This window comes from Branchiostoma belcheri, unplaced genomic scaffold (assembly GCF_001625305.1).
Source record: "Branchiostoma belcheri isolate BF01 breed outbred unplaced genomic scaffold, Haploidv18h27 scaffold87, whole genome shotgun sequence".
Taxonomy (NCBI): domain Eukaryota; kingdom Metazoa; phylum Chordata; class Leptocardii; order Amphioxiformes; family Branchiostomatidae; genus Branchiostoma; species Branchiostoma belcheri.
The window spans coordinates 81,680-106,931 of NW_017804542.1; the positions used below are offsets into that span (position 1 = coordinate 81,680).

Below are 25,252 nucleotides of genomic sequence, written 5' to 3' on the forward strand. Positions count from 1 at the left end.
ATATATATATATATATATACTTAGTCTGTTAGACGTTTTGCATTCCAATACATACGTTTTTTTAAACTACTTCACATAATGGTACATATCAAATAATAGGAGCTCTTTGACTTATCTGCATCATCCTTGTCTTGACTTGTCTATCTTGTATTTCATTTTGGACTTCTCAAAAATTTGTCTTAACTTATTGACACTACCTGATACATCTGACCGTTTCCAAAATCATATCCAATTGCTTGAGTAACTGTTTTTGGCGTATCACATGATGTTCATTTGAAACTCCGTAGTAAAAGCCAAAACCACTTGTTAACAAGAGCCGAAATTTCGATGACCGTCAGTCATCTTCATCAGGGCAATTATGACTGATTCACTGTGCAGTGGAGCTAGGTGTCACTGCTAATAGTGCAGTCCCAGTGCACAGTGAACCAGCCATACTTTCCCAGGTGCGGTCGTGTGGTGTAGCGGCAGAGTGCGCGACTCGGAACCTAGAGGTCCCGGGTTTGAATCCTGACATGCCACCGATCTTGTGCCCTTGGGAAAGGCACTTTACACGACTTTCCCCACTTCGCTCAAGTGAAAATGAGTATTGTCCTGTCATGTATTTGTCCCATGTGTTGGTGGCGGCATTAATATAAGTTGATATAACTAGATTGTGCCGTCACCACGTCTGGTGATTACATGTTAGAATAAAAAAAAGATGAAGATGACAGACAATCATCGACACGTCGATTCACAAGTGTTTGCAAATAAAGAACTTTGCTATTTAACCATTCACCAACCTGATGAATTTTTTTCACCGGTGGACCCCCTCAGGTTTTCCACAGCCGATGGAGGAACCCTTTCGAGTACGCCACCAACTTCAGCCGCCGGGACCTGAAGGTCGGGATAGGGGGGCTGCACTTCACCGACGCCTTGGAGAGGAAGGGGATTTCCGGCCTGGAGGAACCCGTAGAGTTTTCTATCCTCAGGCACAACCAGTCTGCGGCAGCGATGGAGTTTGACGACGTTGCAGAAATTGTGGTAAACACATTATCATGTTCATAGTTTTGTTTTTGTCTTCAGCTAGGTAAGTCCATGGATCATACAGTAGTTGTATTGTTCAAGCCAAATATTTTTCTTGGTATGGTTAACCAAAGAATATGTTTTAGAGGCAACTAAGGCCATGTTGATTTGATTATATGGATGGCATCCTCTGGGAACCCCAAAACTGACGCGAGTGTGCGAATAAAAAAAGTTTGGCAAAAAAGTTTCCTTCATTATGAAATCTACGTAGTCATAAAGGTTGAAACAATGACTAAACACACAGCGTATGGTATGGCGAATAATAGACTCTTCATTTTATGCCAAACGAATCATTTAAGTTCCTTGGGTTTATCTCCAATTTTGATTCTGAAAGTACGGTTTCCCTTTCAGTACGTCCCGTTTAAGTACAACAGCTCCATCGACCCGCCCGACATGTACATCTTCCTGGCTCCCCGGGACCCCCTGGTGTCCCCAGCCTTCACCCTGTACCTGGCGTACGGCATCAAACCTAACGCCTCTCAGTTCGACCTGACCACTACACTTCCAGTTCCTGCTAACATGAGGTAGGTGGTACGGTAATACGCACGTTTTATTTGCGTTATTTTGTTCAACGAAGGAGAACATATTGTTTTTGCTCTGTTTCCTCTTTCGTTCCGAACACCAAAGGTCAATGGCCAGAAACCAGACGTCTCTCACCATGGTAACTGGTGTTGGGTTACATCATGTTGCAATTTTATAGCAGGAGGGATTTGGACTCCTGGCACCATATGTATTAAAATTTGTTTCAGTAAGAATTAACAGAGCAGACCATATGCAAAGTAAACATTATGCATTTGCTTTACGAATATTACTCTCCAAGCAGAGGTTGTGGGGGAATGATCGTTAGCTTTTTTTTGGCCGTTTTTTTTTGTCCTGACCCCCACCAACCGTCGGTGGCCGCGGACCTTCTCTGGCTAATGGATACTGCCTGGCTAATTTGATACTGTCTTTTTGCCACCGAGAGGGATCTGCTTGGAGATTAAATGTTACCTTTCTAGCATATGGCCGAGTGCTGATTGTAACATGAAACAAAGTATCGAGAAAGAGTATATAGTACAATATGATTCAGACCTTGAACCATGAAATAATACAGACAACGGAAGTCAACAATAGCGACAAGTGGAACCGTACTCAAGTCCAAACTTTCTTTTTTCTCCCAGCTATTCGCTTGACCTGGCTGAGAACGTCACGGTGACGTCAGATCCGTACAGCTGGCGCATGCGTCTCGGTGACGTAGATCCGGTCACGTGGGGCGGCAATGACACCAACTGGTACCTCGGTGGGAGGATCATTCTTTTCATTCGATTATGTCTTTAATTCTTTTTTTAGAACTTACAGCATCGTTAAGGTATTAATAGCCTCCGTAGCAGGCTTATAGAACTGGGGGTTTGGTGGTCTTCGGCTGTTTTCTGATTAGCCTCCGTAGCGGGCTTATAGAACTGGGGGTTTGGTGGTCTTCGGCTGTTTTCTGATTAGCACAGTTCTAAAAACGGGGGTAATTCAACCAGGCCGGCTATGTTGTCTATAAGCAGTCAGAAAATAGCACATAAAAGCTGCCAAAGACCCTGAAGACCAGTTTTTGGCAAGATATGGAGGCTAAGGTATTAAAGGAATCGGGAGCGTTTGGATGGGAAACAATAACATATCAATTCATTTTTTTATGGCTTCACCACACCACGAAGTGGTGTGGTGAAACCATATTGCTTTTTCTGATGTTTCTTCTCCTCCTTCTTCTTCTCCTGCCATTTTTTAAATGGATTCAGCTTCTTCATTTTGGGGCCTAAGGACCTGAAATTTGGTATGGAGGTACAGTGGGCAAATACCCCCAGGCGTTTTTTAAATTTTGGTGATACAGGCTTTTAGAATGGTTTTATTTGAGCTTTTTGGCTGTGTTATAGCAAATGTATTACTGTGCTGTGTACCACGTTTGGGCATGAGTCACCACAATGGAATGCAGGGCATCAACCAATAGGCATGCAGCTTTCCTCTATTCTTCTTGCTGATTGGCTGTTGGGATTTAACTTGATTAACACTTGCACAGAGCATTTCCACCTGCACAGAGCATTTCTTGCTGATTGGCTGTTGGGATTTAACTTGATTAACACCTGCACAGAGCATTTTCATACTGACAGTATGTCTGTATTCAAGTGTTTTGGTAGGTATTTCAAGCTTTCCTGCTCCAGCATTGGAATGCGGGGCATGAACGTTTTTTTTTATTTTGAAAATCAACAGTTTGCATTATGCAATTAAAAATCCTAACCAATAATGTAGGGAATAGCTATCCAACTGTTGTTTTAGTTGTATGTTACTTCATATTATAGTTATATCAATGTAAATCATTGTTTTCCCTTGTGTTTCTCATTCTTTCCCTACCATGTCGTAAAATGTGGTGAAGCCATCGCTGTATTTGCTCCTAAGCAAATATTGGCCTTTCTAGTTAATTCATAGTTTTTTAAGTTTTTTAGTTGCTAAAGTAACAGTTTTCTTGTATCTCATTACTTGTATGTAAGGATGTTGTATTTTCTATTGCTGAATATTGTTCTGGAGTGCTAAAGGGTTAAGTCAAATTACTATGTAAAGAAAAGACTGGAAAATATACTTTTTGTATTATCAAAACGTTACATAATGCCCCTTTAATAGGAATTAAGCGTGCAGAAATAGAGGGAAACGATGACGAAGGCGGTTCATCGGTGCCGCTTGGAGTCTACATTGAACCGGTAGAATGTGTCTTCTTCGACGAGAAGCGTCATTTCTGGAGCCGGAGGGGTTGCGAGGTAGGGTACATTGTAATGTACGTTTGGAATATCGTTCGCTCACCTAGTAACATACTAGACTAATGATACGTCAATGAAGGTAAGACATCCAGGTACATGTAATAAGATACGCCAGAAAGCAGTTTCTCAAGCAACTGGATATGATTTTGAAAAGGGTCAGACGTTTCAGTTAGTATCCACTAGCTTTCGTCAGTGACTGTGAGACCACTGTGTATCAGTAAATAGTTTGTGCTTATAAACCTGCATTTCCCCTCTGGTCTCTCAGTCACTGACGAAAGCAAGTGGGACTACTAGCTGAAACGTCTGACCGTTTCCAAAATCATATCCAGTTGCTTGAGTAACTACTTTTTGGCGTATAGACTAATGATATCTCAAAGTGAATATCCTGTCAAGTGTTAAAAGCACTGGGCAGGATCAGTGACGTTAAATTGGCATGAAGAAACTTCGTGTACTAATTTCGTCTAATATAGTATGCAAGAAGAAGAGAGAGGGGTAGGCAAGGGCAAAATGGCAGGATGATATCAGAGAATGAATCAGCATGACTGCCATGAGTGAAAATTGAGAAGGCCATTATATTAAGGGTGGCGAAAAATGGTTGTCTGGTCATCTGTGGATCGTCAACGGTTAAAGAATTAAAACTAGGAGATAGTGGAGATGAGATTATGCAAATAAATGTGAATTATCATAGCTCCATGGCCGACTCCATTGATGCTACTCGTATCTTGAATTCCGCAGGTTGGACCACTGACGAGTCGGACCCACCTCCACTGCCTCTGTGACCACCTGACCAAGTTTTCCGGCCTGGTGGCTCCGAACGAGATAAACTTCGAGCGCGCGCTGAAAGGGTTCCTCCTGCTGAAGAACCTGATCCAGAACCCGGTGGGCATCATGACGTGCTGCGTGCTGTTCTCCTTCTACATCGCCCTGTGCGTGCCCTGGACACGGAAAAACGACGCCAAGGACCTCGGGAAGGTACGTGTTGTACCGGGCAGAACAGTGCCTCTCTAGTTATTTGCCGGAATGGGTTAGGGTCAGGTACGGTTCTGGATAGTCTCCGCGTATCCAAGAATGTAGATTTGCCCCAGAATCGTGCCTGAACATGATTCTGGATAAAGTACGGTTCTGAATACAACAGTACATGTACGTCTGCCTCTTGTGTTTACAATTGGAAAGAAGCGTGATCCACTGTCACGCAGATAGAATAGCTGTTAGATGTGTTTTTTTATGAATGATTGTCATCTAGAAAGGGCAATGGTTACTACGTAATATATTGTAAATATACGTTGCCCGTATGGATAGATGTTGTTTGCGTCAGATCACCACGGCAACAATTTCTTTTTCTTTTATCATTCCAACATGTAATCACAAGGCGTGGTGGGAACACACTCACGTTTTCCCACTTATATTATGCTGCCACCAACACAGGGGACAATACATTACTCATTTTCACCTGAGCGAAGTGAGGAAAGTCCTGCTAAGTGCCTTTCTCGAGGGCCGGGACCGGACCTCTTGGTTCCGAGTTGAGCACTCTCCCGTTACGCCACACGACCCCAGCAATTTTGTGACGTTTACGTTCGCTTTGATGTTAAAAATGTTAACAATCTGGCACATATATTTCTTGCAGCATATGGGCTAACGTATAGATGGACACTGTTCTATTCTAGGTCACCACGGCAGCAATCTTCGATGACACAGAAGACCCCAAACCTCGTTACTACATGAGGGTCTTCACCGGGCCGAGAGTTAATGCCGGGACAACAGCAAAGGTGTTCTTCTCCATACAAATGAATATTAAAGGTCAATGACCTAGACCAGACGGCTGTTACCATGGTATCTGGTGCTGTAGCCGACACCCTGCGGTGTTTGGTTACATTATGTAGCAAGTGGCGGGACAAAGTTTGAGGGGCTGGTCACGAGTCTGTCATGAATCCGTTTGAGTAAGAATAAACAGAGCAGTAGTTTCTTAGGCTAGGCCGTGTGATAAAACGATCTGCATTTACTTGGCAAATGGTTTTCTAGTTTACATTTCACTTTACTTCTTCGCCTGTAGGTGTCCATCACGCTTCACGGGGCGGCCCGGGAGTGCGGGCCGTTCCTCCTGCACCAGCCCTACGCCGCCATGTTTGAGCGGGGGAACGTGGCCGGGTTTGTTCTGTGCACCCAGACCGACCCGGGCTGGCTCACCCACGTGCGGGTCTGGCACGACAACTCCGGCAAGGAGCCGTCATGGTAAAATGACTTACTTACTTGACTTAAGTCGGGTGCCAGCCCTCCTCTGCCACCCGAACCACCATGGCTGCCCAGTAGTCTCTGTCCTGCATCGCCTTCGAGCTTCCCCATGTATCCACAGTTAACTCATATACATGTACATGCAAGTTGTAGCAGTATGTGTATCGTGTTTACTTTTTCAAAAGGAAAACATAATGTTTTTGCTCTGTTTCTCCCTCCTCTTCTTCTCCTAACATAAAAGGTAAATGACCTGGACCAGACGTCCGTCACCATGGTAACTGCTGATGTAGCAGACAACCCTTGGTATTGCGTTACATTGTGAAGCAGGGCAGACTTGGAGTGGCTGTTCGCCGTATATATGAATGTGTTTGTGTAATAATAAACAGAGCAGTAATTTGTTAAGCTAGACCATCCCCATGTGAAGGTGAACATTATTTGCTTAGCAAGTTTTCGAAGTATATGGTTTCTTTTTTTTTTAATTTCGATTGATTTATCTTAGTTGTTATGATAAATGGTGGCCTTAATACAAGCATAGGCTTTTGGCCTCCCTTGCACTGTTACATTCCATGTATGTGGTGACGTAGTGCGTGTGTTTTATTTTTTACAATCGCAGGTTTCTGGACAGGATCATTGTGGACGATCTACTGCTGGAAGAGCAGCACTTTTTCCTCTGCAACAGGTAAGCCACGGCTTAAACCTCCGACAATATCTGATGCTTTCAGAAGCAAAAGTTACAAATATCGTTGAAGAACTTTATCAGTCCTCATCAGTCCCGTAAAATTAACAGTTTATTTGTTTATTTGAATGATCTCCATTAGTGAGTATACACTTATACTCACTATTCTTCTTGGAGTCTTAAAAACATGTTACAGACTTATAACACAGACGTACACTTGCTTAATGCTATACATAAAATACAACAACCTGTAACTAATTACTTATTTAACCTATCCTATTCTATGTACACCAAGTAATGAGGTAAGAGATTGTTAGAGAGGTCAGAGGTCAATGCATACAAATTATATATTTCCGTTTACATTAATACATACAAATTATATATTTACATTTTAAAAATTACTATACTACCACCAGTGCTGTAGGGGTTTGTAGAACATTCATCGGTCAGTGACTGTTTTTGCAAGGTAAAAAAACACGACTACTACCTACAAATTGTCGATGTCGACTGTATGTTGAATCAATGATCCAACATTGTGATGTGCCTCTTGTGCTACTTTACAACAGGTGGTTGGCGTTTGATGAAGACGATGGGAAAATAGAGCGGGTTTTGCCTGCAGCCAAGGACGAGCAACTGGTGGCCTTCAGCACTCTGTTCGCTGATAGAACCACAAAGTATGTAAATATATCTCTTTTTAAGACTTTTCTGAGATGGTCTTCAGTATAGACTATACAGTGATACATTTAATGCTTCAAAATAGTCGCTTGTACATGTGATCTAATTTTACAGTTTTATACTTTTTTAGTTTTTATATTTCTGCATTCTACTTTTTGTTGATTGATTGATTGATTGATTGATTGATTGATTGATTGATTGATTGATTGATTGATTGATTGATTGATTGAACCCCAGGGACCTGAGAGACGGGCACATCTGGTACTCTGTGTACGGCCGCCCTGCCAGCAGCCCCTTCACGCGGACCCAGCGGGTCTCCTGCTGCCTGTCCATCGTCATGTGCACCATGCTGGCCAACATTATGTTCTTCGGCCGAGGAGACGACTTCGACCAGCCGGAACCCGTCAACATCTTTGGATTCGACGTCAAGATCCCGATTTCCTGGCCCCAGGTAGACACAATGTCTAGAGACAGATCGTGGCCTATGAAAAATGTATTTTTTTTTGTCTGTCGGTGTGTGTGTGTGTGTGTGTATGTGTGTGTGTGTGTGTGTGTGTGTGTGTCTGTGTCGGTGTGTGTGTGTCTGTGTGTGTGTGTGTGTGTGTGTGTGTGTGTGTGTGTGTGTGTGTGTTTCTGTGTTTCCGCATATGTGTGGTTAGCATAACTAAGCATAACATGGACTGTGTTAATATTTGGTCTTTTGGCAGGTCTTGGGACAAGGAAGATCAAGGTAGATTTCTGCTACAGAATTGCTTTCCCAAACGTACAATATTTACATGTCTTACACATATGCATAATTACAGGGAAAATGCGGTCCCAAACGTACAGGAGTTGGATATATACATACTTGTGGTCAGTTATATTCTGCTTCTTTTGTTCTACAGATTGTCATCGGTCTGCAGAGCGCCGCGGTGGTGTTTCCTATCAACGCAGTCATCATCTGGATTTTCCGCAGCGTCAAACCGCGGCCTGATAAAGCACACAAGAAGGGTGCGTTTGTGGAGTCTGATTCTTATTTTCATTATCATTAAAACAGCAAAAGCATTAATACAAAGAAGATGACATCGAACTCAAGTTCCATTAACGGCGCCATCTACACAAAATGATTAAACAGAGATATGGTAATTACATGGACAAATAAATAATCTGTCTGATTCTTTACTCAGTAAATTTGAGCTTGTTGTGGTCATTTGTATAGTTCATGACATCGGTACCAAGTAAAAGGCTGACCACATACCAAGTTTACGTCGGGTGGCGTAGTGGTAGAGCGTTCGACTATGAAACGGCGAGACCCGGGTTCGATCCCGAGTCGTACCCGGAACATGTCTGAACATGCGGCCCGACGTTGTGCCCTTGGGAAAGGCACTTTACACGACTTTCCTCACTCCACCCACGTGTACACTATATGACATCCAGTAGATTTCTAGCGGGGACCAATCATAGGGCTGCTGACGCGTCACCGACTAGCGGCTATTAGCACCTTGTTTCATGTAAATGCCATGAACTCAACCAGAGCGCGTATATTGTTTCTTGTTTACATCAGTACTAAGTACTAGTACTTCCACAATCAGTTAGTAAAGTCATACCTTAGTAAAATCTACTTTGATGAACGAATCAAAACGGGACTGTACACATTCAAATGTGGCTGCACTAGCGCTAATGGAGCGACCACTACTACGGGAAGGACCGGATCTTAGCGAAGCCGAGATTTGTGAACCAAACCCAACCCACCAAAGACGGGCCGCCAAACACAAAAATGGAGGGAAATGACAGACAACAAGCCAACAAAGACAACATCACCAGACCAACAAACTTGGAAAACACCACTTCGATCAAGCGCTAACGTTGTAAGAACTGTGGAACCTCAAACTAGTATGTTTGCGTCAGCGGAAAGGCTGTCGAAGTAACCACTACATGAAAAACTGCGGCGAAAAAGTAACATGGGTTCGTCCCAAATCTAGACGCAAGTGAGCTACAAAAGTAATAGAACCTATGCATCTTGCTTGTTGCTGTCAACTTACCCGTTAAAGATTGAACCGATACCGTACTATAACTTGCCATACCCGGCCAAAGACGACTACATTACTGTTACTCTTTATTTTGTGCTGTATAATGTATATGCGTTACATTATCTATCATTGTCATTTCTGTGAATTCCTTAAAACATCAAGTCAAGTCAAGTCAAGTCAAAGCCTTTATTTTCCTTCGAATGCTTGTTCGGCGCAAGGCCGCTTTTCAACAAGGTCGAAGTTGAGGGGAGGGGTCACGGATAAGAACCAAATCAATACAAACATCTACTGTTAGTTTGTGTAACATTACGTAGTGCTACAATCTGCGTAAAAAGTGGGCTTCATTACGTGTAATCTGCTAAGTCGTGTTGGTATTGAAAACTGTTTTATTGTGCCGTTCTTCTACAAACAGCCAGCAGAATTATGAAGATACTCGTTCTCAATACACATGCTGCAAACTAAAGTAATGGCAGTCCTACGAAAATTCTGTTTGTAATGTATAAGCGCTTTATGTCGACGTACGATGGGTGTGAAATACATGTTTTCGCCCATCGTGTGCCACTGGCTCGGTGGTAATTGGCTACTTTACAAGTGAAAGAACCGCGTCCGTGGGCCTTGATAAATTATTCAAATTATTCAGCAGCCCTCTGATTGGTTCCCGCTAGAAATTTACTGGATGTCATTCAGTGACGAGCCTCCACCCAGGTGTGAATGGGTACCTAACTTCGGTTGGGGAAAGTCGTATTGAGGTCCCCTTAACCTTGTGGCGCCGAATGGCAGCCGCACAGACCCTTGCGACAGTTCCACAAAAAGTGTGTGGAGCAAATATGTTATATGACTATCATGTGTATTATGTTATATTTTTTGCATCAATTCAGCGCTATAAAATGCTGCGATTGCGGGTAAATTTTGACCAATAAACCATACGTTTAGGAATGAGTGATACTATATGCCACCAACAATAGTATTGATAAAAATTCCAGAGACCTTCCATTGGTTGTATTACTACATGTCGTTTGTAGATGCAGGCACTTTAGCTACTTCTGGTGACATCCAAAAAGACAAGTCGGACGGACGTCGACGTGCCAAGCGGTCTTCACAGACCAAGCCAACTTCCACCGAACTGTCAAGCACACAGATTTACCTGATGAACGTGGAGCCTTCCTTACCTGAACAGGTGTGTATTCTAAGGCTGTAATTCTTTATGTTCACGGTAGGAAAATTTCACGGTCTGAGAAAAATGGACATGTTCATAGAACTATATGTTCACTGTGGCGACAGGTGTAGGAAAAGGAAAGTCCAGGAATTATTTGTTAACTGTAATGATAAGTTCACGTTACAGAAGTGACAGGGAAAACAGTGAACATACGTGTACAAGTACCGTGAAAAAAATCAGGAATTACAGTAGTAACAGTTAGTGGTAGTACAGTAGTATTGATGTAGCCATGTCATTGCTATAAGTCATGAAGAAGAGTACATATAGAAAACTTATCTCCAAGCAGATATTTGGTGGCTGCACGACAGTATCAAACTGGCAAGGCACTATCCAATAGCCCACTCAGATATTTTATTGTAGCATCATTGGTTGGGCAGAATCATTGGCTGTCAGTATCCAGGACAAAAATATCCCGATGGAAAAAGCTTGAAACACGTCATAAATGAACCGAAGCGTAAACTTATTTTTGGAGAGTAATATTAGACACTAAACACATATTTACCATCTTACGTACTTGTTTCTTATTGTTAAAGGTACGGAAGGAAGCTGCCCGTGCACAACAGCACATCAAACGGGACCAAGTCACTCAAATGACTTCTCCAGGACAGGCCAAGTCTCAAGGTTTTATGTTTAACTCTTAAATGCCTTACTAGTTCCTTAATTGTCATACCTTAAAACTCTTTAGTGTTTTACCCTAATTGTCTTACTTTTTTTACTAATTTACTAATTTGATAATTACAGAGGTGAATGAGAAATACGCTGTACTGGAGGATCCAGAAAAGTCCACACCTGGACTGCTGCCGTGGTGGTTTGCCTATATTGGTAAATAACATATTTTGTTATTTGTTACCTACCCTGGCATGTTATCTGTCTGTTTGGCTATGTTCTACTCTTTCCAGACAATCTCTAAGTTTTACTGTAAATGCCATACTCTCCAGGGTTCCTCCTGGTGTTCGTGACCACCAACACGCGTTCGTTTGAGTTCGGGCAGACCAACTCCCCTGGCATGTTATCTGTCTATTTGAGCAATTTCTACTCTTTCCAGCCGCTTCTGAAGCCTGTGGAGGCTGGCCTTATCGTTAGGACCTATTCTGGTAATTGCTGTCCCTAAGTTTGACTGTAAATATGTAAAAATCCAGGGTTCCTCCTGGTGTTCGTGACCACCAACACGGCTGCGTTCTTCGTGATGCTCTACTCGTTTGAGTTCGGGCGGGAGAAGACGGAGGCTTGGCTGCTCATCTTCCTGACGTCATTCCTGTCTGACCTCATCCTCATCCAGCCGGTCAAGATCCTCGCCATGGCAGCGCTGTTCGCCGTCTTTTACAAGGTATTTTTTTTTTGTTTTCATATTACTTTATATTAGTTTCGCAATATTGTTTTTGCTCTCTTTCGTCTTTTTCTTCAAAAACATAAGGTCAATGACCTAAACTAGACGACTGTCACAATATCAACTGGTGATGTAGTAGACACACTGTGGTGTTAGGTTACATGATGTAGCGAGTGGCAGGACAGAGTTGGAATGGCTGGTTATGTGCTGCTTTGAAAAAGTTACCTTTATATTTTTACAGAAAGCAGATAAACGGGAGGAAGGGAAGAGATGCGATCTAAAGCAATGCGAGGACATTGCTAAAGAGCAAAAGCAGGTAAGTTTGTATCCACCACCAAAGATAAATGCTGTAAAATCATATGATGGTACAATGGACGGGGGACCGTTCCTGATGGAACACCATTTTATTCGAAACGACATTCTGGCGGTGTTGGCAGATTTTGACGGAGATGTTCGAAAGAGAACCGGGCCAGGGGGCTCAACATGTTCGAAATAGAACAGGAAGTTCTGCATGTTCAAAATAGAACAGGGGGTTCGACGTGTTCGAAATAGAACAGGAGGTTCGGCATGTTCGAAATAGAACAGGGGGCTCGACTGGAAACTGCCTATAGCGAATAAAAGGATTTAATGGTTAACAAAGAAAAGTACAGAAGACTTTTCACAATACCCTCGGTGCATTTGCCTCTCCGTCCAGAGCACACCTACCCCTGCCCTCCCCGGCTCCCCGGATCTGGCCCAGGCCCGGATGGTGGCCGTCCGCCGGAGGAAACTCAGGACAATCCTGAAGGAAGTGTCTGTGTACGCGCTGTTCCTTGGCGTGGTGATGCTGGCTGCGTACGGACAGAAGAACCACATGGCCTTTCACATGTCCAACGAGGTGCAGCGGCTCGTTGTGCACGGCGAGGAAATGTCTTTCGAAGAGGTTAATATGAAGCAACATTTCCTGTCAATAACCTGTCCTGTAACACCCAGACTGTATAACAAAGCATGTACTCTGCAAGTTAAGTACCTAACTCCAATATATGGTCATTATGCTTATTACGTTTCTTAGCCTTCGTTCATGAATTGACCGAAGACGAAACAGAGCAAAAACATAATGTTTTTGCTCTGTTTCTTCTTCCGTTCCAAACACTGACCTGTGACAGGGTCAATGACCTGAACCAGACCGTCTGTCACCATGGTAACTGGTATTGGGTTACATAAAGTTGGAATTTTACAGTAGGAGGTATTTAGACTCCTGTCACCATATATATCATCAATGTGTTTTGAGTAAGAATTAAAAGAGCAGACCATATGCAAAGGTAAACATTATGCATTTGCTTTGAAAATGTTACCTTTCCATAGCCTCTATACCAGGCTTCGGGAGGCGGCTGGAAAGAGTAGAAATCGGCCAAATAGAGAGATAGCATGCCAGGGGAGTTTGTCTGCTGGGAGAGAACAGTTTGTTGCTCGCGAAACTGATCTCTCACAGCAGACCAACCAATGGCATGTTATCTCTCTATTTGGCCGATCTCTACTCTTTCCAGCCGCCTCCCGAAGCCTGGTAGAGGCTATGGAAAGGTAACATTTTTAAAGCAGAGGCTAACATTTCTAGTCTCTTGTATATATTGTCACTACCGCCACGTTAGGTGAGTGATTCGGAGTCCTACTGGACCTGGCTGGAGGACGCAGCCGTCCCGAGTCTTTACCCAGACGCCCCTGCGGCTGGCCCGGACCCGCCCGTTTACCGTGTAGGACCGATACGGCTCCGCCAGGCCAGAGTCAAGATGGGTGGGTGGGGATTTTTTCTCTCACTGTAGATTTCTTTTCATGTCCGTTACACTGGCACCCCTTTCATAGTTGTTCGTGCAGAATCTTGAAGATTGGTTCTGTATCTTTTCCCGTTTGTCTAGTTACAAGAATGTGGGATCTTTACCGGTAGAATCTCTAACCTGACATATATACAACTACTTCTGTACTTACACAAGACACGATAATAAAATTTCATTCATTCATTCATTCATTCATTCATTCATTCATTCATTCATTCATTCATTCATTCATTCATTCATTCATTCATTCATTCATTCATTCATTCATTCATTCATTCATTCATTCATTCATTCATTCATTCATTCATATATGCTTTAGATCCTGACTGCCTGACGACAGTGTCCCCAGCAAACCAGACATCAGGGTGCGGCAGACGCTATGATTTCTTCAGTCAGGACGAGGGGCGGTACGGAGAAGGGTGGCTGCCGCTGCCTGCAGTCAACATCAGCGCTCTCAACGGGACCAACGGCACCGCAGGGACGGCAGACGGGAACAGCACAAGCCCATGGCGGTTCCGGGCGTCTGAAGATCTACAGGGTACATAATCTCCTATCTTTCTTTTAGTTAGCCTCCTGTGCAGGCCTCCGGGCTGATGGGAGGTTTGATACTGCGTTTTGTAGAATTTTTACGCGTTCTTTTGCCGACCAGCCTGGTACAAGGCGGGTACAAACCTTCTCTGGGCGGCTGGTTGTAGGATGGCCGGCAAAAGAACGAGTTAAAAATTCTACAAAACGCAGTATCAAAACTCCCATCCGCCCGGAGGCCTGCACAGGAGGCTATCTTCTAGTGTCTGTTATACAGTTTTAAATTGACAAGACAGTATAAGATTGTCAAGGCAGTATCATCGGCAGACTGGGTCCAATACGTCATTCGAGGGCTGGCAGGTGAAAAAAAATACGCCCAAAGACACGCCACAAATAAGCCGAAGCCTAAGCCTCTGCATGGAGGGTTCAAGGTGATCGTCAAAATTTTTTTGGCGCAAACTCTTTTTTTTTTACTCTTTTTTTGTGATAAACTATACATTGCATATATATTCTTTTCGTCTACGAATATTTGAATGTGTAATGTTCCAGAGTTGCCCTATGCGGGAGAGCACAACGTGTATTTCGGCGGAGGCTATGTCGCCGACACGTCCCACAACTCAACACAGACCCTGGCAACACTGCGAGATCTGAAGAACCATGGCTGGATCGACAGAGGTGTTTATCTATGTAAAAACTATGCAATACAATACAAGTATGTTTAAACTGATGTCATGGCGCATTGCAAATGAGGACCGGCGCTTGTTATCGTCTAATCGTTGACATGATCGTCTAGTCAGGAAACAAAATGTGTTTTAAAAAAGAAAACTAAAAAAAATGCAATATCGCTGACAGAAAACAATTTGTTGTTTGTATCTTAGATTACTTCTGGTTATTACTAGTGGGGCCAAATATAAAGTTATGACTCCTCAGACCACCTCTTCTGGTAAAGTTCACAGCTCTCTAGTACCATACACTATCCCCCTCCCACAATAAGCATGCGTCCTCAGCGATTTTTAAAACTATCTTACTTCAGCCACCCGAGCCGTGTTCACGGACGTGACGCTGTACTCGCCCGACGCGAACCTGTTCTCCATCGTGACTCTACTGGTGGAGTTCCCGGGTGTCGGGGCCGCCTTCCCCCGCTGGGAGGTCCACACCGTCCGCCTCTACCGCTTCCACGGCGCCTGGGACGTCTGGATGGCGCTCGTCTACATCTCCGCGCTCGCCGTCTTCACTTTGGTCTTCGCCATCAGAGAAGGTTCGTATTCTTTTAGCCTGTAGAGACATTGGTTGAGTTATGTTCCAGTGATGTTGGATATGTAACTTCATTGAATGCCTCATATTTCTCTTGTATCTGACCCAAACACAGTAAGGAAAGCTTACAACAGCGGAGCCCTGTACCTCATGGACTTCTGGAACTGGGTGGAGGTGATCATCATCCTCCAGTCCCTGGCGGCGGTCGCCACCTTCTTCTACTCCGAGGCAGTTCTGGAAGAGGTGGCTGGCGATGACGTCACTGGTCTCGCGGGAAACTTCGTGAACTACCGGCGCGCTGCCTTCTGGGACGGGGTCTACACTTACGTCGTCGCCGCTCTGCTGTGCAGCGTGACCTTGAAGATGACCCACCTGCTGCGGTTCAGCCATCGCGCGTCTCTCCTCACCCACACCCTCCGACTCAGCGTCCGCCCGCTCTCGGGATTCTCAGTCATGTTCTTTCTCTACTTCTTCGCCTTCGCCATTCTCATGCATCTCACCTTCGGCCTGCGCATGCGCTCCTACAGTTCCTTCGCTCGGACCTTCGAGGCCTTGGTGACCATCATAGCCGGTGATCTGAACTTTGCCGAAATCTCCACCACGACTGGAAATCTGGGCGTTTTTGTTCTGTTTCTGTTCGTCCTTGTCTTCAATATCTGTTTGATCGGTTTCTTTGTGGCCATCATCGACGAGTCTTATCATATCGCAAAGGAAGATGAGCAGTTAGAAAGTACTGACAATGACCTGAAAGGGTTTTTCAAATATCAAATGCAAAAACTAAAACCAAGAAACAAGGCAAGAGAAGCCAGTGTTGAAAACACTACTATGATGGGGCCTGGATATGCAGAGCTGAAAGTAAATGTGATAAAGAGGCTGAGGACAGCTTTTGATGACTTAGATGAAAGATGAAATGAGAGTTTTGTCTTAAATTATGCCATTCAACCTAGCAATATCTGATGCAAAAATATTATAGTTAGTAAAAGAATGCTGCGGGATTTTGTTTCCATAATGCTTTCGTTCCATTGTGTTTAAAACACAAACACAAAGTTGGACGAAACACGGAATGGTAGCTTTGGTCTCAGAACATTGTGCAAACGTTCGCTCTACGTTTATCGATTTATCAGGACAGGACTATGCGATTTTATGTTTACCTTCACAGAAGGAAAGCATATTACTTTTTCTCAGTTTCTTCTTCCTTCAAACACATAAGACCTGGGCCAGACCGCTTTTACCATGGTAACTAGTGCTGTAGCAGACACCCTGTGGTGTTGGGTTACATTATGTAGCATAGTGTTGGAGAGGCTTGTCAACATTTACATGGATATGTTTGAGTAAGAATGAACAGAGCATTATATATACTTTGTTTACCATGGTAAGCATAATGCATTTGCGTTCTAAACGTTTCCTTTCTAGTTGGATTTGTTATAGGACTTCAATCATATAACCTGCGTCTTGTTATATTTTGTCTGCCCACGACTTTTTCGCTTATGACATCAATGAAAGGCAGCCAGCAGGGCGATTTGAGGTCAAACAAAACCAGGAATGACTAAAAATCCAGAGCGCAGGTGTCATAGCATAGAATAAATCTAATGAACTGTATTAAATGCGTGTACTTACCTAGTCTACATACATATTACCATGTTATTGTTTAGCATATTAATGCTTGTGTCCTCCGATATCACTGTTATCTATATACGGTGGGCAAATAGCGATTGCTATATTTTTTTAATTATCAATTATTAAGAAAAGTAACGACAGAAAACTGATGTTAAAATATGCATGATTAATAATGCAAGTAACGTCCCTATTTTCATATTTTGGGGTCAATATGTATTATTTTCATTTCATAAGTTAGCTGTACATAATACATATACATGATTAGGAAGTTTCACTTATTGAAATAATGACATTTGTATATTAATCATACAATACTGACGTTTTTAAGTTTACGTCAGTCTGAAAAGATCTCGTTTGTTTCTTTATATGTTCAAATAAATTCTTGATCCATATCATTACTTTCCTTTGTTGATTTCGTTTGGTTCTGATCCATATAAGCTGAGTTAAGGTTGGTATGTCTATGGTAGTCCTATCCTTATTGCGTAGTGGGTGGGCGGTGATTTTGACAGATGATTGAGAGTCAAGCCTGAGAGTGTGTGTACTACCCGATTAAATTACATCATACAGTCCACCCCACCACAGATCCAATACATTCATTGCCCTAAGGTAAATCCGGCTAAATGGACTCAAACTTCAGTACGGAAAGAAACTAAACCAAGCCGCTCACTTCTCTACAGTGCATTGGCGCGAGTTACCTGACTTTTCCCGCAGCAGAAACTATGTAGAAACACCAAAGGCCACACCGACTTAATCTTATTGTTGACATCCTCTGAAGACCCCCAAACTAGTGCGCGCGGGCGAATTAAAAAAAATGTGGCCAAAAATGAAAATGCTACTAAACCAGAGAAAAACAAAGCTGATATTGTGTATTTGCGGCAGGTCATAGCGAAGTATACGACAAGCCGGCATATCCTGGCGTTTTTTATGAATCGCCACCGGCCAGCCATGAGTTAGCAACACCACATGCGGCGTAGGCCACACACCAATAAATGAAATAATGCTAATGTTACAGATAAATATCAAACATAAAAAACATTCCGAATAAGAAAGGCCGTTAAACCCGATCTCCCTCCCCCAACCACGGCAGTAGCCATTGACTAAATGGATGGCATTCAGAACCAAGGACAGCTGTGCTCATGTAGACCTATTTTACCAGTAAACAACGTGTTAAATCAGATCTACCCAGAGAAAGTCAACCTTCTTATCTGGATAAATTGAACTTTGCCGGCTGCTCTGTAGTGTAGGCGTTGCTTCTCGACATCCTAAGACGACTGTTCAAATTGACCTTTAATGGGTGTTGTTCAAAACCCAGCTTCTTTCGCGGTAGGATTTCTCTGCCTCTCGGTGTGAGATCTCATGACAGAGTGGCGAGGCGCTAGAGCCTGTTTTATCGGTAAAAAATGGATTTTTCTACTGAGAACTGCCGTGTTTCTCCGACCATTGCCGTGGAAAATGGCTACGAAAACTTCGCGATGTCTCCAAGAGGCCACAACAGTTGCTATGATTCCTACTGTGTTGCAGCAGATAACCGCCTGGACGACTGTACATTTGAAATAACCACAGAGCCTTTGGCTGTGAAAACGGATCACCACGCGAGTCACGGTGATTTCAAGAGCGTAAACTGCGCAAAGCAAGAAAAGCATCCACCAAGAGGTCCAGGAAATGCCCGAGAAGGTAAACATAAAGACTGTGATGCTGCTGGACATTCTACTGGCTACATGGACGACATCTCCTACTGGTCCGATCTCCCAAAGAAAGATCCTCTTCCATCCATAAAGCAAAAACAAGACGTTATCACTACTGAGGTATCCTTCCGCGAGGCGGCAAAACTAGACCGTCCAAACCGGCCGCTACGAAGCGTCAGCTCCATATTTTCAACAAAGAATCAGATGGCAGGCCAGTCGTTTCTGACTCTATCCGACGGTAAAGACTCAGAGTTTGCTGAAAAGGCTGCCCAAAAGACGACTACAAACACTGTCAAACCAGCGGAGATACGGTCTACACGATTGAAAACGAGAACCTGGAAGAAAAAGGCTTCCTATCGAATTTGGCCTCAAAAAGATGAAGTGACCTGCAGCAACATAGGTGAGTAAAATGCAATTATACAGAAATCATACCTAATGCCTAGAAAAAACCGTTATGTTTTCAAATTTCAGTCCTGATAAAAATACAGTCTGTGTCACCCCTCCCTAGCTTGCGGCATTTCACCCTAGTTCCTCAAAGAAAATTAAGAAAATGCATCAGTTTCAGAGGGCTTCAAATTCACATGCAGATGTCAGATCTGAATTTGTATAGCCTTGCTATCAGTCCCCCCCTCCAAAAAAAGGCTAGTGTGGGAAACTGGAAACATAAATTCACCAGTAAAGGTTTAAGTACAAGACATTTTTGTTTGTTTCTAGATCCCCTTTCTAAGGAGGATAACAGCCCCGAGGGAGATGCTGACTGTAAGAGAACATGTCCAGAAACCTTGCGTTGCCCGGAGCCGGTGTTCTGTGTCTTCATTCTGTGCGTTGTCATGGCAACGGTAGTGACGGCGGGAGTCTTGCTTGTCATGTGTCTGAGTGGTTCGCACGACAAGAACAGCGGTTCTCGCCATAGCGGCCTTCACTCTGCTACACCGAGAAAAGAACAGACTTCCACAATGGCTGCTGCAACGAAAATCCCTTCTGCTTTTACGAGCACTTCTACAATGGCGCTGGCAACTACCACGAAGATTACCTTTGCTTCTATAAGCACTTTTACTGTGGCGCCGACAACTGCCATGAAAACCTCTACCGCCATTGCATCAACCACGGCCATGAAAACTTCTACCATTGCACCAACAACGGCCATGAAAACTTCTACCATGGTCCCGACAACTGCCATGAAAACTTCTACCATGGTCCAAAAAACTGCCATGAAAACTTCTACCATGGCCCCAACAACTGCCATGAAAACTTCTACCATGGCACCGACAACTGCCATGAAAACCTCTACCATGGCACCGATAACTGCCATGAAAACTTCTACCATGGCACCGACAAAGGCCATGAAAACTTTTACCATGGTCCCGACAACTGCCATGAAAACTTCTACCATGGCACAGACGACTGCCATGAAAACCTCTACCATTGCACCGACAACGGCCATGAAAACTTCAACCATGGTACCGACAAATACCATGAAATCTTCTACCATGGCCCCGACAACTTTCATGAAAACTTCTACCATGGCATCGGCAACTGCCATGAAAACTTCTACCATTGCCCCAACAACTGTCATGAAAACGTCTACCACGGCCCCGAAAACTGCCATGAAAACTTCTACTATGGTCCCGACAACTGCCATGAAAACTTCTACCATGGCACCTACAACTGCCATGAAAACTTCTGCCATGGCCCCGAAAACTGCCATGAAAACTTCTGCCATGAAAACTTCTACCATGGCCCCGGCAACTGCCATGGAAACTTCTACCATGGTCCCGACAACTGCAATGGAAACTTCTGCCATGAAAACTTCTACCATGGTCCCGACAACTGCCATGAAAACTTCTACCATGGTCCCGACAACTGCCATGAAAACTTCTACCATGGCCCCAACAACTGCCATGAAAACTTCTACCATGGCACCGACAACTCCCATGAAAACTTCTACCATGGTCCCAACAACTGCCATGAAAACTTCTACCATTGCACCGACAACCGCCATGAAAACTTCTACCATGGCACCGACAACTGCCATGAAAACTTCTACCATGGTCCCGACAACTGCAGTGAAAACTTCTACCATTGCACCGACAATTGCCAGGAAAACTTCTACCTTAGCACCAAAAACTGCCACCATGAAAACTATGGTACTGACGACTGCGATGGTGACCTCTCCTGCCAGTACAACTATGGTACCAACAACTACAATTACAACCTCGCATGCCAGTACAACTATGGTACCGACGACTGTCGTTACGACCACCGATGGTCCATGCCCTTCGGGTTACAAACTTTTCCAAGCCAACTGTTTCAAAGTATTCGCAAAATATGAAAGTTACGAGACGTCCGTGGAGATATGTAAGAAAGACGGCGGCATCCTAGCCACGCCACGAGACCGCGCTACGGACCGATTCCTGATCGGGCTGAAGACAAAGGTAACGGCAAGACGGTACGTCCGTATCGGGCTGACGGATCGGGACCGGGAGGGAGTGTTCGTATGGAGCGATGGCAGTCCTCTACGTAAGGGGGACTACGCCGCTTGGACGTCTCCTTTACGCAACAAAGGTGACAAAAACTGCGTGGAGTACATCAGAGCTGACCATTTATCCAGAGCCAAACGGAACAGGTGGATAATCTCTCGCTGTGACTGGCCGCGTATGTTCATTTGCCAAGGTGAGTTGCTTAATTTTTTTTCTTATATTCCAACATTTCATGACTAGACATGGTGACGGCACACTCAAGTTATATCAACTTATTTTATGCCGCCGCCAACGCAGAGGACGAATACACGACAGGACTATACTCATTTTCACTTGAGTTAATTGAGGAAAGTCGTGTAAAGTGCCTTTCCCAAGGGCACAAGATCGGTGGCATGTCAGGACTCGAACCCGGGACCTCTTGGTTCCGAGTCGAGCACGCTGTCGCTACGCCACACGACCCCAAATTGTTACTGCCGGGTACGGAAGTGTTGTTTTTGGGTGGCTGAGTTAATAGTTTGTTTGTCTGGCTGTGTGTACTATCTGAATTGCATGGTGCTTGGCATGTACTGTTATTAATGATAAAATTCAACTTGTCTCGTGTTCTCTTTCCCCGACTTGCTTCATGTAGTCAAAAGCCGAGTCGCGACGTAGAAGAGACTTGGCGGCAAAAATGATGGACACCCGTGATTTCTAGGTACAATGTCTTTTATTACATGAAAATTAAAAAATAAAGAGCTACAAAATTAATGGATTACCACAATATAGCCTTGATGCATTTTCTTAGCTTTAGTACGCTCCTTTTGTTGCTTCCCTGCCACAAATACTAGTTCCGCGCGTATTCTATCCTTCTGTAATTGGAACACTTGTTCAAATTTGAGCAAGCGCGCTGATTGGCTAAACCCGAGCGGCAGTATGTATGGAGCCATCCAATCAGCACAGGATCTGCCCGGCGCATGAGGATTTAAATTAACTTTTTACGTGACGTCAGCACCAGACAAATACAATCCGAATATGTATGTACCACCGGGTCGTTTTGGAAGGGAAGCGACGAAAAAAATCGTACTAAAGCTGAAAAACAAGATTTAGGATCTAGGTGATTTTGACATAAGGTATAACAATTGATCAGGACATTTTCTATTTTGCAGGGGGAAACACTGTCACCATGACACGGGCATCATTTTCTCTGTCATTTCGGCTGCACGTACAACCATACCAGGGCTGCCCAGAATCAGTGTGTCTGAATCATAGGGATTTTAAAAAAAGGCTGTCGAGCTAGCCGGAGGGTACGACAAAGGGATATAAACCTTGGTGACAGGAATACAAAACAATCTGGGCGGCCTCAACGGCCTATACCTAGCAGGGTTTTCAGTAAGATTTTTTCCCAGCATAGGGGTCAGATACAGAAGGACGAATTTCACGGCGCAAGTCGCGCATTGAACAGAAAAAATTAAAACTCACTTCCCCGAGACACTATTTCTTGTTTATTGAGGGTCAGATTTTGTGAAGTTAAGGCTATAGCTTCATTCTAAAGCTATACTTTTATTTTTATAATTTTTTAAGATTTATGAAGGTTCTCCCAAAAAAATACCCCTATGCTGGTTAAAGGACAGCACAGGGGTCCAAATCACATCATAGGCTTCCAGATTACAGCGTAGGGGGACCCTATACTCAAAAGGCCTGGCGAGAACACTGCCTAGGTACCTGTGATAGATCATATGGTAAAAATGCATTATTAATATCTCTGGGGACAATGTTTAATGTTAAACATCGTTTCGCAATTTCAAAGGAACAGAGCTTCGTCTTTCTCTCTGACAAAGTCGTTTGATGTAATGTAGCCAGCTACCGCCGCGCCGCGTGCCTGTGAAGCTGGTGTGTTACACCGACGGGCGGTTATACCGGCTGTACAGATACAGATATACGTATATATCTCTCTCTAGATATGTTTATATGAATAAATTCAAAAGTTGCTGGAGCGAAAAGGTCACAGAGCTTAGCTAGCTGCGGCGTTACGCAACCGCTCGTGGTTTCAAATTAATTAGTCTAAGACTTTTCTAGAAGGACCCCTTTTAAGTCCACCTTCTTAATCAATATTTAAGATTAAACACATATCATTTCACACCCACATATCAAAGAACAAAATATATTTTCTTATATCTACCGACTCTAACTGCGTCACACAGACAATCGTAGCTTTAATACAGGCGGTGAAAGCGTGTGAGGTCTCACAGCAGACCGAACAGGCGCCGGCGCCGGTCGGTGGGTTTGTTTGTCCAACATGGATTTCTTCGCTATGGAGTTCCGCGCGTGCCCCATCGTCACAGAAGACGAGTTTCAAGACAATGCGAGCTACGCAGGGGACGATACCGGGTCTTATGAGTCCCAACCTGGGTCTTATGAGTCTCATTCTGGGTCGTACGGGTCCCATTCGGGGTCTTACGAGGCCCATTTTGGGTCTTACAAGTCCCCTTCTGGGTGTGACGAGGCCCATTCCGGGTCTGAAGAATACAGAAGGGAAGATGACATATACCACGCGTTCCCCACGGCTGTACAGCACTCCGCTGTAACGACGGATAACGCATTGGACAACCCAGAAAACAGCGATGGCCTGGCGGAGGGCCAGAAATACGGAGATCATCAGCCGAACCAACCACCAGGCGTGAATGGCAAATGTAGAAACGGTGAATCTGACTCTAGCGACGAGTACGATACACCGGACGGAAGTCCACCAGAACACGACTTAGAGGAACATCGGAACCGCTCGAAAAAGGCTTCAGAGGGACCGCCAGACAGCGAAAACAACAAGACAGCCACAAAAACATCCCAAGACGGAGAAGAAACACCTCTAGGCGGTATGAAAGATAGAGGTAACACCGGGCTTGACAAAGAGACACAGACCGATATCGTCTGGCCTCCGGGTAGTCCAATTCTCGGCTGCGGCAACCATACTGGCGAAGGCATCGAAAAAGACCAACCGAGCGCCTTTGACGAAAAACAAGACGCTCTTTCGGCAGCGAATGGCGAGGACGTCGGCATCATTGAGGGGTCCATCCGTGAAGAAGCTTTCCTAGACTGTGAGGAGAGCCCGCTGTACCACATGAAGCACCTCAAGAAGGAGTACTCACTGGGCACCGACAGCGTCAAGTACGGCCACGATGGGCAGTCAGAGATAGCAGACGGAGCTAGCAGCGCTCCTAGCGACGGACTTAAACAACTGCAGCCCATCGAAGAAGACGGGGACAACGTCAAGATGGAAGATGTCACAAAGGAAGGCATCCCTACGAAGGAAGACATGATAGAAGAAGAGAAGTCGTCTGAACAGGCAGAAGAGGAAAAGAGCGCCACAGACGACGACCTGAAGCTTAAGAACAAGAAGGACGCCAACTCTACGGAAGACCAGAACTCAGAGGACAAGACCTCGAGCCGAATCTCAATTGAAGAGGACGAAGAGTCCTGTGGCAGCAGCAGTGAGTAGAAAGCACACAAATTTATAGCATGAAAGTTCATCTGTGTTGGTATACTTCATTATGACCAAAAGGGCTAAGCTTTCTATCCACACTAAATTTGGGTAAGTCCCAATTTTACTTAGTGTTGGATAGAAATCTTAGCCCTTTTGGTCACCTAACTTTATTCATATTAACACAATACCATTACTGTTTTCAGACAAAGTGCTGCACTTTGAGCTAAGAAATGATTCCACAGTGCTCTGTGTTGTGTATTACATTGAATGTTCTGTGCATATACAGCAATACTGAATGAATGAATGAATGAATGAATGAATGAGTCTGTGTGTGCTTATAAGAAACCAATTGAAGAAACAAAATGTGTGGAAATTCAAGAAAACCATCACAAATTCTTGTGATAAATGAGATACAGCAAAATAACAAAAACAAAGTACAGAAGTAGCAAAACGTA

The 25,252-nt window shown here is 44.1% G+C and overlaps 2 protein-coding genes across 2 annotated transcripts in view; both read left to right on the plus strand.

The window, feature by feature from the left end:
* LOC109487219 (polycystic kidney disease protein 1-like 2) overlaps window positions 1-16,467 on the plus strand; it is a 35,241-nt gene extending 18,774 nt beyond the window's left edge. Inside the window, exons 15-35 of the mRNA XM_019791204.1 lie at window positions 814-1,020; window positions 1,414-1,586; window positions 2,223-2,341; window positions 3,703-3,836; window positions 4,572-4,808; window positions 5,501-5,602; window positions 5,887-6,065; window positions 6,679-6,744; window positions 7,308-7,415; window positions 7,654-7,867; window positions 8,301-8,406; window positions 10,454-10,602; window positions 11,175-11,262; window positions 11,781-11,968; window positions 12,210-12,284; window positions 12,663-12,890; window positions 13,597-13,738; window positions 14,099-14,317; window positions 14,854-14,979; window positions 15,338-15,562; window positions 15,674-16,467. Of these exons, the coding sequence (XP_019646763.1) occupies window positions 814-1,020; window positions 1,414-1,586; window positions 2,223-2,341; window positions 3,703-3,836; window positions 4,572-4,808; window positions 5,501-5,602; window positions 5,887-6,065; window positions 6,679-6,744; window positions 7,308-7,415; window positions 7,654-7,867; window positions 8,301-8,406; window positions 10,454-10,602; window positions 11,175-11,262; window positions 11,781-11,968; window positions 12,210-12,284; window positions 12,663-12,890; window positions 13,597-13,738; window positions 14,099-14,317; window positions 14,854-14,979; window positions 15,338-15,562; window positions 15,674-16,467 (3,879 nt within the window). The remainder of the gene's footprint in view (window positions 1-813; window positions 1,021-1,413; window positions 1,587-2,222; window positions 2,342-3,702; window positions 3,837-4,571; window positions 4,809-5,500; window positions 5,603-5,886; window positions 6,066-6,678; window positions 6,745-7,307; window positions 7,416-7,653; window positions 7,868-8,300; window positions 8,407-10,453; window positions 10,603-11,174; window positions 11,263-11,780; window positions 11,969-12,209; window positions 12,285-12,662; window positions 12,891-13,596; window positions 13,739-14,098; window positions 14,318-14,853; window positions 14,980-15,337; window positions 15,563-15,673) is intronic.
* Window positions 16,468-23,615: 7,148 nt separating this feature from the next.
* LOC109487221 (dentin sialophosphoprotein-like) lies at window positions 23,616-24,812 on the plus strand. Its single transcript, XM_019791205.1, has one exon. It carries the CDS (start codon window positions 23,616-23,618, stop codon window positions 24,810-24,812), a length of 1,197 nt encoding a protein of 398 aa, XP_019646764.1.
* Window positions 24,813-25,252: the final 440 nt, after the last annotated feature.